At 43.7% G+C, this 16,529-nt stretch overlaps 1 protein-coding gene across 4 annotated transcripts in view; it reads right to left on the bottom strand.

Annotated features, from left to right (window-relative positions):
- Nucleotides 1–16,529, bottom strand: part of KIAA2012 (KIAA2012 ortholog) — a 102,696-nt gene that overhangs the window by 84,925 nt on the left and 1,242 nt on the right. For all 4 annotated transcript variants that reach the window (XM_032354454.1, XM_032354453.1, XM_032354452.1 and 1 more), the window contains exons 2-3: nt 15,317–15,601; nt 1,141–1,300 (exon numbers count right to left, since the gene is read on the bottom strand). In XM_032354454.1, the coding sequence (XP_032210345.1) occupies nt 1,141–1,300; nt 15,317–15,601 (445 nt within the window). The remainder of the gene's footprint in view (nt 1–1,140; nt 1,301–15,316; nt 15,602–16,529) is intronic.

Genomic DNA, 16,529 nt, shown 5'->3' with positions numbered 1-16,529 from the left:
CTGGGCCTACCATGAAGGTAAAACCAATTACTGGACAAACCCACATCTCATTTTCCTTCAGTCATCACTTACTGGGGAGAGAGCTGTTTTCTCTCCCTTCCCAAAGTAAACCTATAAAGCAAAAAGCAAGTCAGTCTTCCTTTGGTCCTGTCTGTTTGTGCTGAAGAAATGGCAGACACCCAATGGGCACTGGCAAGTCCTACTTCTCACTCCTCTCATCCCCAACAGGTTTGCCAAATAAAATACAGGATGTCCAGTTAAAGTTGGATTTTTTAAAAAAATTTGGATTTCAGATAAACAATGAATACTTTTTTAAAGCAAAAATATGTACCAAATATTGCAAGTTTAACTCTCTGTGTCCATATGTGTCTGTGTATAGGGTTTATTCCATGCATATACTCTATGTGGAAGAAAGCCACGTGTGGCACTATGTCTATGTATCTGTGTATGTCTGTGTGGGTCCCTGTGTGTATGCGCTAAACCTGGCAACTTGGATCCCCAACAGTTTCCTGTTTTCGTTTTTAAGCCTTTACAGAGTCCGTTTGGGTCTCTGCTCAGCAGAAGGGCATCCATCTCCTCGGTGGGTGGTATCGGAGAGCTGCCATCTTTAGGAGGAGGAGGCCTAACAGTCCCACTTCCTGGAGCTGAGATCACCTCAGAAGGGCAACTAGGGAGTGGTGGGGTGAATGTGGGAGCTGGTGGGGGTGCGTGGGGAGGATTTGTCTCCTGGTCCCAGTTCTGCTTTTGACTGAATGACTTTGGATAACTTACTTTGCCCTCTCTCCCCCAGCCTCCTTTTCCTTATCTTGTAAAAGAGAGGGATTGATCTGGAGGACCTGAAGTCTCTTGGTGGGGAAGGTTGGCAAGAAAGTTCCACTTGGGATGTGGGCTGTGAAGGTCCTGAGAAGAGCTAGAGAGAAGGCAAGACTTCAGGTTGTATGTTCCTCTGCAAATGTGGGAGAGGACAAAAGGCAAAACGTATGACAGAGGCTCTCAGCTCCTAAGCTGAAGCACCTTTGTCTGTCTTACACAAAATTGGACCGGAAATTCTAGTGTTTCAGGACTTGATGGAAAATACTCTCACATCAGAATTCAAGGCAGGGCATCTCAGCATGTATGTCCTCCCATAGCCCCACTGACCTGCACATTGGAGCCTGTACATGGTGTCAGGGGGCCATGTCCGCAAGAGGCCTCGGAGGTATCTCTTGGCTGAATACCCAGGCTGCATCTGCCGTTGGCCCTGGCTCTCTGGTTGGCTTCGGAAATGGAGGTACGGCTGCCAGGCTCTGTCCTGTTCCCTCTGTGGGGACACCAGTCAGGAAACAGCGCGGCTGCGGAGTCCTGAGCCTCCCAGTGATACACTCTGGTTAGCATAATCCTCATCAGTAATCGGGGAGACTCCTGGAAGGGGCCTAAAGGCCCCTGAAACAGGTGCCTCGGCCGACAGACATAAACCAAGAGCCCACAGAGCAAAGCTGTGAGAGGCCCCTGCAGATTTGCAGTTGGAAGAAGGACAAAGGAGACATTCCGGACCCCGTCTTGAGACGAAGCGTCAGAAAAGAACAAGAGCCTCAAAGAAAACACATTACTTAGTTCAGGCTGTGGAAATCATTTTAGTACCTGAAAAAGTGGTCCTATAGGGCAGTGGGAAAGTCAGCTCAACAAGTCAGCATCGCCGGTCAATGTTTACAGTATGAATACTGGGACACACAGACTATGTTCATGTTACTGGGAAGCCTGGCACTCTGGAAATATCTGGCTCTGCTGCCTTTCATTGCAGCCCAGGAGAATTTTCTGGGAACCTATCAGCCAAAGTCAGTTCCACTGTGCAAGACTCACGGGAAACAAATGGGAATAAGAACATCTTACACTGAGGTGGGCATATATATTCTACAAAGAACTTTCACCTCATTATAATCCTTTAATGTGGGTGAGTTAATACTATAATTACTCGAGTGATGCAGAACTCTCGTAGGATGATCAGTTAAGGACAAGAACCGCAAACACGAGGACTTGGGTTGACATCTGTCCGCCTCCCCCTTGTCTATGGTGGACATCACCAATCAATCATGGTATTCTTGACTGTTGAATAGATTGTGATTTCAGAGTCCTTCTCCTACAGAATTTTTAAAAAAGATTTATTTACTTACTTGAAAGAGAGAGAGAGAATGTGAGTGGGGGGAAGGGCAGAGGGAGAGAGAAAATCCCAAGCCGACTTGGTCCTGAGTGTGGATCCTGACACAGGACTTGATTCTCACGACCCTGAGATCCTGACCTGAAACCAAGAATTGGACACTGAACCAACTGAGCCACCCAGGCGCTGCATTCTCCTACAGATTTTTAAGAAACTGAGACATCATTTCTATATCATAACATGCACAAAGCTAAAATGTTTAGTTTAATAAAATCTGACAATTGTATACACCTTGGTAGCCACCACACAAAACAAAATATAGCCCAGAAAGTTCCCTCATGCTAGTTCCTGGTCAGTTTCTCCCCAACCATCAGGGAATCACTGATGAGGTCAGTAAACCACAGGCCTGGGTTGCTTTGCCATATCCTGCCAGAATTTACCAAAGAAGAATGGTTAAATTTTAAAAAGTAAAGAAAAAAGGAAAAATACTATGGGAATATAGAACCTGCTTAATGTGGAAAGGAAGGCCTTGGGTTTTGGGTTCTTATTCTATGGAGCTAATCTGTGGTTTGCTCCCCATTCTGATGTATTCAGGATATCAAAATGCCTCAGAAGGACAGCCTACAGCTGTAGCTGAAGAGTCAAGGCCACCAGAGTCTTCTTCAGCTAAAAGGAAGGTTGGGAAGCCAAAGTCCATAGGACAAAAGAGTATCTCTGCTGGGGAGAGAGAAACAGTTACCCAGGGTAGATATTCATTCATTCATTCGTCCATTCAATTATTCATTCATACCGTGCATCAAACAATATGCCAGGCACTGGAGGAGAAGGGACAAATAAGACAGATGGAGAAGAAAGAATTATAGGGAAGGCAGTGGAAGCAAAGTGGCTCAAGTTCTCTCTCTCTCTTCATTTGTTCATTTGGTAATCAAACAAACATTGGTCATCTTTCCTGAGCATCTTCTAAGTGCTCGGTACTGTGGTTTTAAGTCATGCAATAGGAAGCCATAAGATCAAAGGCCTTTTTTGGGTGACCTGGAGCTTCATTCCCTTCCTGTAAATCTTTGCTTCCAGACTTTTCTCTGAATGCAACACTACCAAGCCTCATCTGAGACGCTACAGTCCCTGCGCAGACGGCATGATGTACTGGTTGATCTGGACAAGAGCCCAGTCATGGGTATTTCTGCAGTATCAGGCTGGTTCTGCAGCTCTACTGGGCAACGTGCTAGATGGGCAGAGAGTTGCCAAGAAGAGTTAGGAAGTCCTTTGTCCTGGAATTTGGGGTATCTAGACATATTTTGCCTGTAGTTTGAAAGCTGATCTTGGTCTCTGTATTGGTTTCCTATTGGTGCTTTGTTTTCTTTAAAAAAAAGATTTTATTTATTTATTTGAGAGTGAGAGTGAGAGCAAAGAGAGAGAGAGAGCACACACAGGGGAAGGGGCAGTGGGAGAGGGAGAAGCAGGCTCCCCGCTGAGCAGAGACCACCCCCCCAGCCCCACAGTGTGGGGCTTGATCCCGGAACTCTCAGATCATGACCTGAGCCAAAGGCAGACACTTAACTGACTGAGCCACCAGGTGCTCCAGTTTCCTATTGCTGCTTTGACAAATTACCATATACTTAGTGGCTTTAAACAATAAACATTTATGATCTTATAGCTCTGGAAGTCAGAAGTTTAAAATAGATCTCACTGGGCTAGCGTCAAGGTGTTGACAGGGCTGTTTTCTTTCTGGACACTCTAGAGGATAATCTGTTTCTTGGCGTTTTCCAGTCCCTAGAGGCTGCCTGCATTCCTTGCTTGTGAACCCCTCGTCCATCTTTAAACCCAGCAAAACTGGGCTAAGTCCTTCTCGTGCTGCTATCTCTCTGGTTCTCCCTTTCAATTCCTTCTAACACTTTAAAGGATCCTCGTGATGCATTAACCTGCCCAGATAATCCAGGATAATCTTTCTAAAAATTAAGATTTTTTTAAATTAAAATTTATTTATTTGAGAGAGAGAGAAAGAGAGTGCATGCTTGTGAGCAGGGGGAGGGGCAGAGGGAGAAGGAAGGGGAAGCCAACTTCCCACTGAACACAGAGCCTGAGGTGGGCCTCAATCCCACCGACCCTGAGATCATGACCTGAATTGAATCCAAGAGTCAGAGGCTCAACCAACTGAGCCATCCAGGCACCCCAATAATCTCTTTGTTTCAAGGTCATCTGATTAGTAACCTTAATTCCATCTGCAACCTTTATTTTCCTTTGCCATTTAACCTAATACAGTCCAGGGATTAGGACATAGACATCTTCGGAAGTCATGATTCTGCCTGCCACAGTTTCTCTTAAGTTTTTTCCAGTTTTCTGGTTTCTCTTAGTTATTTCTCAAATCATGTCTGTGAAGTTGCTTAATAGATCTCACATGTCATTGGATACACTGATGCCCCGAGAGAGAGGCCCAAGGCCTGCTTAGAGCTACCAAGAAGACCAGGCAGGGTTAAACCTATTCAGTCATTTCCAAGGCGTAGAATAATATGTTAAATAGAAAAAAGAAAGATTCAAGAGAGAATGTAAAGTACAATTATAATCTCATAAAAGTATATTTTATACATGTATAATCACGATGGAAAAACTGCAAGAAAATATATTAAAATTCTAATAACAGTGGTAATAGAGTCTTGGGCATAAAGTTACAGTTAGTTGTTTTTTTTTCTTGCCTTCCTTTTTTGAAATTAAAAATCCAATAATATGGTTAGATGATATTAAGACATGGAAAACATGTTAAAAATTAATTTATTTTATTACACCCATCCTCCTCTCAATTCCTTCTCTAACATTAACCTGGACCTCTAACTACCAGAAGTTTCTATAAAACCTAAAAGGAGACAGAAGGGAGCTGGGAAGGGAGTTTCTGGAACGGGGAAATAAGTGACAGCGGGAGGCTGGATTCTCAGGCTTGCCTTGGCTTTGCCAATCAATTCCAGCTTTTGGTTTCTTCTGAAAAGAGTAATTACTGTGCACAGCGCAGCCTGTTGTCCCCACTCTACCAGAATGCTTCCTTTAATAAGGGACTTTCTCTGGCCAGCCATGTGGCAGTGCCCGCCAGGCCTCCATATGCGGAGGAGCAGAGAAGACCCCAAGTGCCTTCTCCACCCCCACCGCCCCCGCTGAGCACTGGCGGTCATGTCCACCCTGCCCCAGTGCTGGCCAGTGAGGGTTTCCAGAGAATGGAGGGAGCCGCTGCAGGCTGCTCAGCAGATACAGCGTGGCAGGGTGCCAAGCCCAGACAGCCAGCCGCCATCTCACCACAGACGGTGGCCAGCCTTTGCGTGCGGGAGTTGACAGAGGGGTGAAGAGAGGAGTCCAGAAATCCCAAGACCAACAGACAAAACCCTGCACGATCTGAGCCCCCCCACTTCTCCAGGTCCATTTCCAGGCTAAGAGTCTTACCTGCCTCATTGTCCTGACTTTCTTCCACTGGTTCTCCCCTCTAGGCCTTCCCTTACCGATGACTGGAAGGTTTCTCTCCACTTATTTGTACCATAAGACTCGCCTCAAATTCTACCTCCTCCAAGACGTAGTCACTTTAATCTGGTCCTTGCACACCCCTGCTGGGTAGAGGTTATAGCCTTTCCCTGTCACACCCTGACAGCTAATATGTTCATCCAACAATGATGTGTTGAGCCTCTGATGTAGGTCAGACACGATTCTAGGCACTGACAAGTTAATAACCCCTCAAGATGCTGGCACGTTTGAATCGAAATCCCCAAAATGCCTGTCCTTCCCTGCTGAACACCTGTCTCTTGGACTGCCTGCTTCCATCAGAAGTTCTTCTCTGAGGAAGAACACAGCTGCCTCCTGTTTTGCAGTCAGGCTTGCCGGAGCCAGTTTGCCTTGGCAAAGGCCAAGCTTTCCCACAGAGGCTGACCACCCGTGGTTGTCGCACCTGTGCAGGTCTGACTGGAGCCAGCCGCGGAGATACAAGGGACCTGCCACTGGGGTACGAGTGGGGGTGTAATGGGAACGGAGAGATGTGTACCACTTGCAGCGGTGCCTAGAAAGCCTTCTCCACCCGTAGCCTGACTCTAATCGGTTCTGTGTAAACACTACCACTCTCAGCCAACCGTTTTCTCTGCAGATTTAATTTCTGCAGTTCTGGGCAAACGATATTATCTCTCTTCCATATATCTGTGGTGACTATATGTTCCTGGATATCAGGCCATTAAAAAGAGAATTGGGGTGCCTGGGAGATGCAGTCAGTGAAGCATCTGACTCTTGGTTTCTGCTCAGGTCATGATCTCAGGGTTGTGGGATTGGCCCCATACTGGGGTCCATGCTCAGGGCAGAGTATGCTTGTGATTCTCTCTCCCTCTCCTTCTGCCCATCCTGTTCATGCTCTCTCGCTCTCAAATAGATAACTGATTCTTAAAACAAAAAGAGTGAGAGAGAGAGAATCAGAAAGTGGTCTGAATTTTCCCATAGTCCCATTGTTGCTTGATTCCTGACCACACCATTTAACATCAAAGTGTTGACCAGCCACATGTCATAAAAGCAAAGATAATAACAATTAGAATTGAAAATGGCAAGAATTAAGCTTCAGTTCTTGTAAGAGCTCAGTCGGCCTGGGTTTGATTCCGCGCTCCATTATTTACTAGCTTTGTGACTTTGGGGAACTTACTTGACCCATCTGTGCCTCAGTTAAGAAACTGTCAAACGAGGATAATAAAAGTACATAGCCTACATGCAAAAAAATGAAGCTGGACCATTACCTCACACCATACACAAAAACTAACTCAAAATGGATCAAAGACCTAAGTATAAGAGCTAAAATTATGAAACTTTTAAGAAGAAAACATAGGAGAAAAGCTTCATGACACTGGATTTGGAAATAATTTATTGTATATATGACACCAGAAGAGCAGGCAACAAAAGAAAAAATGGATAAGTTGGACTTCATAAAAATTTAAAACTCGTGCATCAAAGAATACTGTCAACAGACTGAAAAGACAATGCACAGAACTGGATAAATTATTTGCAAATCATCTATCTGATAAGGGATTAATATCTAGAATATATAAAGAACTCCTGCAACTCAAAAGCAAACAAAGCAAAATGACCTGATTTTAACAATGGACAAAGGACTCGAATATACAATTCTCTAAAACAGGGATACAAATGGCCAATAAGGACATGAAAAGTCAGCTCAATGGGAAGGAAATGAAAATCAAAACCATGACAAAATACCACTTCACACCCATTAAGATGGCTGTTATTAAAACAGCAACAACAACAACAACAGCAGAAGATAACAAGTGTTAGTGCGGATGTGGAGAAATTGGGACCCTTGTGTATTTCTGGTGGGAATGTGAAATGATGCAGCTGCTGCTATGGAAAACAATATGGCAGCTCCTCAAAAAACGAAAAATAAAATTACTATATGATTCAGCAATTCCACTTCTGATATGGACTCTAAAGAAATGAAAGCAGAGACATAAACAGATTTTTTTTTTAAGATTTTTTTTAGGATTTTATTTTTAAGTAATCTCTACACCCAACTGAGCCAGCCAGGTGGCCTGAGGAGATAGATATTTGTAGACCCACATGTATAGCGACCTTATTCATAATAGTCAAAGTATGGACACAATCTAAATGTCTATTGACTGATGAATGGCTAAACAAAGCTCTATACATAGAGGATTATTATTCAGCTTAAAAAAAATTCGGATACACTACAGGCTACAGCATGAATGAACCTTGAAGATGTTACGCTAAGTGAAACAAGCCAGGGGCAGAGGGAGAGGAAGAGAATCTTCATCAAACCCATATCTGTGTCTCGCTCTGCCCTTAGCGGGGAGTTTGCTGGAAATTCTCTCTCTCCCTCGCCCTCTGTCCCTCCCTCACTTTACCTGTGCGCTCTCTCTCTCTCTCTCTCTCAAATAAATACTTCTTTTAAAAAGAACAAATAAAATAAAATCTTTTGGGTTCTGGAGATGGATGCTGATAATTATTGTACAACAATGTGAATGTACTTACAGCCACTGAACTGTATATTTAAAATTAAGTGGTAAATTTTATGTTACACACCTTATAAAGTTGTTATATGCTTTATATATGTATACTTTTAAATATATTTTTAAGTTGTTATAAAGTTTACAACACACCTTATAAAGTTGCTATGAGGATTAAATGAGATAATAAGTGTAAAGTGCTTATAATAGTCATGGATATAATAGTGTTACATAAGTGTTAGCCATTAGTATAAATGTTCTCTATTTGTTGGTCATACAAGGGACCCAGTGGATGAAGTACATAAAACCTAGAAAAAGAGAAGTCGATTGGATCGTATATATGGCTAACTAGGAACTTACTACCTATAACCCAGGCTGATTTTGATGAAAATCTGATTTGCTTTCCTAGAATTGTAAATGGTTTTAAGGGATGTTTAGGAAGACCCAGATCCCTTTTTAAAAACTGCTCTTAAAGCAAGAGAGGTGCTTCTTTTCTCTGGAGCATGTGGAATCTTCAAAATCAGGCCCTCTAAGCATTAGGAGTTGGGCTTTGGAATCAGTTGTCTGGCTTCTAATCCTAGCTCCACCCCTCAGATGTGTAACTTTGGGCAAGTTAATTAACTTCAAGCCCGAATGTTTCCTCCTACAACTGGGGGATAAAACTAATACCCAACTCATAAACTTGTGCAAATTGAGTGAGGTTATATAGATAAAATGCCTGGCATACACTAAGCACTCAATTAGTGCTAGCTATTACTGGCAGTACCTTTGACCTCATTGCCATGGTTGAACCGTGATTCACTTTTGATCTTTCCTATTTCTGGCTCTCCTAAAGGCTCTACGTACAAGTGCTCAGGAACAGCTCAAATGGAGGACAGTTGGCAGAAAGAGTATAGTCAGGTCACTCTGTTAACCTTTCGCTGCTTTGGTGCCTACTTGATGCTTTGTTGATAGCCGTCAGCACTGAGCATTTCTTAGGAAAACCATCAAACAAGTAGCAGGTTGTCGCAAAAGGAACTTCTTCCTCCTGGTCTTTGGCTCAAAAAATAACTTATAGGGGCGCCTGGGTGGCTCAGTGGGTTAAAGCCTCTGCCTTCGGCTCAGGTCGTGATCCCAGGGTCCTGGGATCGAGCCCCGCATCGGACTCTCTGCTCCTCAGGGAGCCTGCTTCCTCCTCTCTCTCTCTGCCTGCCTCTCTGCCTACCTGTGATCTCTGTCTGTCAAATAAATAAATAAAATCTTAAAAAAAAAATAACTTATATTCCCTACTATTCCATTTTGTATGATGAACCATTATGTTCAGGACAGGAAAATAAATTTTACTCAAAAAACACATTTCTCACAGTATTACTTGATAAGATAGTAGCCTGAATGTGCCTTCATGGCTTGGACTTTGGCTGAAAACACCAAATAAAGAGTTAAGAACCTTGAGGCTCAGATAATAGACAGGGTAGAATGTGTAGGGATATATTCAGTGGAGCAAGGTTTACATTCCCCTTAAATGTAGCCAGGTTTATAAGGGAGATGGCAATGCAACCTTGGTTGAAATCCACTATAGTAATCTGAATTCTATTTATCCCTCACTGGGACAGAGAAATGGGATGCTCTGTGAATTTAGTTTTTGAAACAAATTATTTTTAATATGCTATTTATGTTCCATCGTTGGACACTTAAAAATATCACCAGATTTACAAAATTCTAAAACTATAAAAATAAGAGGGGCACCTGGGTGGCTCAGTTGGTTAAGTGATTGACTCTTTGGTTGACTCAGGTCATGATCTCAGGGTCGTGGGATGGAGCCCTGCATCCTTCATGGGCCCCTTCCGTGCTCAGCAGGGAATCTTCTCTCCCCTTCCATCTGCCCCTCCCCGTCCCTCTCTAAGTAAATAAATAAATAACTCTTTAAAAAAATTAAAAATACTAGGGCACCTGGCTGGCTCAGTCGATAGAGCATGCAACTCTTGATCTCTGGGTTGTGAGTTCAAGTCCCACAGTACAGAGGTTACTTAAGAAAAAACAAAAAATGCCAACACCCAAAAAGGCTCACACTCTTTGTAACCCAATAAAACTAAAATGCATTTGTAAAAAAGAACAAGACATACTAAAACAATGGGAAAATTATGTCATATTTCTGATGATTTGAGAAGTATTTGAAGATTCTGCCATGTTTCAAGAGAATCATCATGACTATCATTTCGATACTACCCCAGATTATGGTTATTTAGGTTTTAGAGCTATTCGAATTCTAAATAATGGGAAGCCGAATGAATTCAACCCCTCAGGAAAAATGGTAACCACTTCGGAAATGTTTTAACAATATTTTCTCCTTTAAAAAAAAAAAAACAACCCAGGAACATATTGTGTGTATCTACAAGTGTGAGAACTCTGATATCTAATCACTTGACTTAGCACTTAACCTTTGCTCATTAGGAGTTGGGCCATCAAGAAGGTTAAAGAGAGGGGTGCCTGGGTGGCTCAGTGGGTTAAGCCGCTGCCTTCGGCTCAGGTCATGATCTCAGGGTCCTGGGATCGAGTCCCGCATCGGGCTCTCTGCTCAGCGGGGAGCCTGCTTCCCCCTCTCTCTCTGCCTGCCTCTCTGCCTACTTGTGATCTCTCTCTCTGTCAAATAAATAAATAAAATATTTAAAAAAAAAGAAGGTTAAAGAGTAAGTGTATGTTGAACTATGAAACCCAGATGGATATGCTGCCACACCCATGACTTTATATCCATGTATGGAACTGGAGATAATGGGAGATGGTTGAAAAATTTAATTGCAGCTCCCTGTGATGGGCTCTAGGACCACAGGTCTGAACAAGCTGGAATTTTTCGCAGGTTTCCTGATTTCATAGTTTAGCCAGAATAGATCCCTCTGTAAGTAGTACTACTCTGTCTGTTAATTATCTCCTCTTCCCTCCTGCCCTATTTTGGTTCTTTTACTTTGAGTGTGGTGTTTTTAACTCCTGAACTGTATACTATTTGAACAATGAAATAGTGACCCTGAGAAATAGATGGCACGGTTATTGGTGGGCTCAATTTACAGCACTTTTCCTATTTCATTTCCCTTCCTGACCTCTCCTGACTCCCTTGGGGTTAACCCCAGTCTCTCTGCCACTGTTTTACTTCCTTCAAAGGGATAGATATTTACTTTTTTAGTAGATCTTTACTTTTTAAAATTTTTGTTTTATTTGTTTATTTTTTTAACTAAGAGGAAATCTATTGTAATTACATACATATACACAGGGAATCCATATAAAGATAAGAGATTCCCTATAGATTTTTATTTTATTTTTAAAACTCCATGATTTAAAAAAATAATGTTTGGTAAAAAGGTATGTGTAAATAAAAATGACTTTTAAGGGGCACCTGGGTGGCTCAGTGGATTAAAGCCTCTGTCCTCGGCCCAGGTCATGATCCCAGGGTCCTGGGATCAAGCCCCACACTGGGCTCTCTGATCAGCAGGGAGCCTGCTCTCTCTCTGCCTGCCTCCCTGCCTACTTGTGATCTCTCTCTCTCTGTCAAATAAATAAATAAAATCTTTTTAAAAAATAAATAAATAAAATGAGATAGTAATAGTACACTCTCAGGACTGATAGGAAGCATACCTGAGTTAGCAGGAATGCAGTAAATACTCAAAAAATGTTAATGAACTTCAGTATTTTCATTAGATGAATATTCCTTTGTAATCTACCCTAAGAATATACTGTGGATATTTTATCATGTTATTCGTGACTAATACATGACTTTATTCCCCAACCCCAAATTCATTATATGACTATACTATAATTTATATAATCAATGTTTCATTGTTAGACATTTATTATTTTCAATGTTTTGCATAGTAATAATAATCTGTAGTAAACATTCCTGTGCATAAATCATCGGGCACATCTCTGATTATTTCCTAAGGCAAATTCCTGAAAGTAGCATGCCGAATCAGAGTATTAGCTCTTCATAGGCTTTTGCCAAAATGCCTTTCAGAAAACTCATGTGACTGTGCGCTCCTGATGTATGAGACAGCTCATTTCCCCACAGCCTTCTCAGCACTGGATATTATGATGTAAAAAGCTTCTTGCCAGTCTGTAGTTTTCCTAATCAGATGGTGGCCTGTAGTTTACAAAGCTCTCCTGAGCTGTTCGTTTTCTTTAATCCCAAATCCCTTCAAATTGCTGCCCCTATTTCTTTTTTTTTTTTTTTAAAGATTTTATTTATTTATCAGAGAGAGAGAGGGGGAGAGAGCAAGCACAGGCAGACAGAATGGCAGGCAGAGGCAGAGGGAGAAGCAGGCTCCCTGCTGAGCAAGGAGCCCGATGTGGGACTCGATCCCAGGACGCTGAGATCATGACCTGAGCCGAAGGCAGCTGCTTAACCAACTGAGCCACCCAGGCGTCCCTGCTGCCCCTATTTCAACCTACAATGTTCTCTAATCTTAAATTTCCGCCCTGTAACTCTTCTTTTCTTTCCTTTCTGGTTTCTTCACACAGTTTCCCTTCTACCCACCCAGGGGTAGGTGACAGTGTTCTGTTTTGTTACGGGTGTGGCTTATAAACCTGGAAGGGGGGGACCACGGGAGGACGGGAACTTGCCCTCTTTTCATGGAGCCCAAGTCTAATCCATCCCCAAATAGACTCTCCTTCTTGATGCGGCCTGAAATAGTCAAGTGTTGGAAAGCTGTGAAAGGTATTCTTACTCTTGACAGTAAGGTAGCCTACACAGCAGGGTCGAACCACGAAAGCAGAAACCACTCTTAGTATTTAAACACAGCAAAAATTTAATTCAGGGAATGGGTTGCATAGATGACTAGAGAGCTCAGAAGCTGCAACAATGGACAGGCAACGCTGAGATGAGTGATCTACAGGCCAGCACTGTCCCTGGGCTTGAGGGAGGAGCAGGTGGGGGTCCCCAGCAGGAGAAACCTGGTGAGGAGCCACACCGGGCCCATCCGTGGGGAGCTAGACACAGAGGTGATCACCACCGAGAGACAGAACGGAGGGGGAGAAATACCTTGTTTTTTTCTGTCCTCCCTTCCAGTCTCCTGCCAACGTCTCCCACTGGCAAATTCAACTAAAAGCCAGTTGATACAGATTTCTGTGGAATTGTGTATAGCCTGTGCTCAACCCCACATTTGTGCAAAGCAAAGTAAAAGTGAGGGCAGACAGGCCACGGCCTGGCACGGTGACCTCTGCAGGCCCTTCTGAGCCCAAAGACAATAGGGCAAAGGACCCAATATGCCTGTCCTGGGGAGGTAGGCACCCCCGGGCTTGAATTCTGACTCTGTCACTTACTAGCTCTGAGACATTGGCCACATCACTTAACTCCTCTGAGCCTCAGTTTTCTCATATGTGGAAGGCGGCAAGAAAAACCATATGTCACTGAGTCACCGTGAAGATGAAATAATAGCTATAAAATAATAGAAGGCTTTCCATAACAATTGGTTTCCTTTCACCCAAGAATTCATGATTCTAAGACAAAGGACAATGAGCATTTGGTCACATCATGAAGCTTCTCTGTATTTGGGGGCACCTGGGTGGCTCAGTTGGTTAAGCCTCTGCCTTCAGCTCAGGTCATGATCCCAGGGTTCTGGGATCAAGCCCTGCTTCGGGTTCCCTGCTCATCGGGGAATCTGCTTCTCCCTCTCCCTCTGCTGCTCTCTCCCTCTCTTTCTCTCTCCCTCTGTCAAATAAATAAATAAAATCTTTAAAACACACACACACACACACACACACACGCACACACACACACACCTCTGTATTTTGAAAGAAGGAAAGGGGGCACAGAAATCTTTCCTTTTGGAAGCTCTGTCTAGGGAGGAGTAGGTGATAAGTTACCCAGTAATGATACTGGGAGATGATGGAAGAAACACTGAAAATACCCTACATGATCGATTTATTCATTCCACAAACAGTTGTGGGTACTCACTATTTTCTGGAACTGAGACATGGGCCCTGCCCTCAAGGAGATAGTAGCAGATGGACAGAGAGATACATTGCAATGCGTGATACTATGGGAATGTTTACAGAGGAGAGAGCAATGGGAGATCTTTGCCTAGAGACATGGGAGAAAACTTCAGTGAGGAAATGATATCTGAGTTGTACTTTGTAGGGTAAGCAGGAGCATAGAAGCAGATGCAAAAGCATACAATTAGAAGAGGGTGCAGAGTGTTTGGGGAACAGTGAGCTGTTTTCGCAGGTGGGTTCTTGAGGGGTTCACAGTTAACGTGGTGGTAAGAACCACCAGCAGGTGCGGCTAGCTTTGGAAGAGAGAGTCAGCAGGAAGGGCCTGGCCTAAGAAGCTAATGACTTCAGCCTGTGGGGAATGAGAAGCCAGCAGACTTTTAAACTAGGGAATAATCGAGGTGCTTGGGTGGCTCAGTTGGTTAAACGTCTGCCTTCGGCTCGGGTCATGATCTCGGGGTCGTGGGATCGAGCCGGACAGCAGGCTCTCTGCTCAGCGGGGAGTCTGCTTCTCTCTCTGCCCCTGCCATTCCTCTCCCTTCCCAACTCTCTCTGCTCTCTCTTGTACTTTCTCTCTCACATAAATAAACAAAATCTTAAAAACAAAAAACTAGGGGGTAACCTAGAATTGTATAAAGCGAAGCGACGCATCTTCCCAGACTCTCTCACGGCCTCAGCCAAAGGGCTCGTGCATGTCAGTCAGGGACCGCGTGGACATCTCATGACATTAGAAAGTATGAATCAGAAAAATAAGGGTTTTCTCTTAGTACCAAATTCAGAATGGAAAGACTCATTAACTTCTCCTGCAGATGCTGAAGGGCTCAAGGTAAATATTTAAAATGTTCCTCCTCTCCTTTGCACAAAGCCAAAAACATCAGAGGTGTGATGATGATGCTTGTGGCTATGAGGCAGGATTTCAAGGATTCTGATGAAACGTCTGCTGGCCTGGATCCGTCTGAAGCTGAAAAGGACTTTGTGTTACTCTAATGGAAAGGAAAATACAAGACGGTGGTAGCCACTGCCCCGGATGCTTCCAGAGCCCTTTCCCATACATTATCTTGTTTAAGCCCCATGACAACTCTGTGAGGCCCAGAGGGCCCAGAGTACAATCCCATCAGAGAGATGAGGAAATGGAGATCTTAGGGTTTCGCACCTTCCCTGGGGTCTGAGAAGGCATGGCCAAAGCTATAGCTGGAGTCCTAGACACACAGGCCAGCGCCTTCCCCAAACCCAGGACTGCTCTGCCTACCTGTCTCCTTCCATAGGCCAGGATGGCTTTTTTGAGGTCCTGAAGTGTGTGCAGCTCAATACCTGGCTTCCTCCTGCGGCCTATGGGGTGGTGGGGGCCTTTCCTCCTCTGCTCTGGTGTCCATGCTGTTATGGCTAAACCCTCCGAGTAGAGGATCAGGGCCCCCTTCCTGGTACTGAAGGTTTTAGGGAGAAAGAGGCTCCAGGTGTGCTGGTTGACACTGCCCTCCTCCTGTGGTTTGCTGACCAGGACATAATCTTCTGGGGACTTCCAGTTCAAGTAATCCTGCAGGGGAAAGAAACCACCTCAATCTAAGGCCCCTCCATAGCCACAGCCCTTGTGCAAGGTGTTTGATCTTTTTGCAGTGACTGATTTTCCGTGAGTTGTTTCCATGCTGTCACAGGACACAACCACTCTTCTGAGCAATGGATTCCGTTCTCCACCTCTCAGAATCAGGAGAACCTCGGGCAGGGTTCCGTTTTACCGCCATAGAATTTTTAGCAGAGCCGTTCATGCCTGGAGGCTTCAGTAGGCCAGTTAACATGTATGGTATGCAAGTAAGTAGTCACAATTATCAAGGGCAGCAGATAACTTTGAAATTAGAACTGGACTCGCTGGCAGTTTAACTAGGGGAAAACCGTTCATTCCAAGCATCACTCTACACAGGGAGACTTTCTCTGCACTCCAGATGCCATGTAACATGACCTAATTTGGCTATTTAGGGCCCTATAAAGTAGTTGCATATCTTGTAAGTAAGTAAATGCCATTGGCCACAGAGGTCCTTTGAAACTTTATAGGTCTTTTAATATAGCAAAGGTCAAATATCACGACAAGCTACCATGACAATGGAAGTCTCTGTGTGATCCAAACATTTTCAAAGAACCCCACTGGGTTGCTTATTCCCAGCAGGATTCGATGAAATAAAATTCCAGTACAAGGGAATTTTGCCACCTCTTTAAAATCTTCTAAAATGAGATTTTTTAAAAAATTATTTTTATTTTTTCTGCCTATGTCAAGTAATGAGTCTTCTGGGTTGAATTCCAGAAAGTTCAAGGAAGCCATTGAAATGGCACGAACATACACAGTCTTTCAACCGCAGAGCACAACTTCTAAAAACCAAACGGCCATCAACTTGCCCAGGACCCAGGTGGAAATTCTGGTCTTGAACCAAACCGCCTGAATTCTGAACAGTCTGGAATCTCCTTCGGTCTAA

Source organism: Mustela erminea, chromosome 8 (genome assembly GCF_009829155.1).
Source record: "Mustela erminea isolate mMusErm1 chromosome 8, mMusErm1.Pri, whole genome shotgun sequence".
NCBI lineage: Eukaryota > Metazoa > Chordata > Mammalia > Carnivora > Mustelidae > Mustela > Mustela erminea.
The sequence above is the reverse complement of the archived record's forward strand: the minus strand, read 5'-3'. Positions and strand labels throughout refer to the sequence as shown.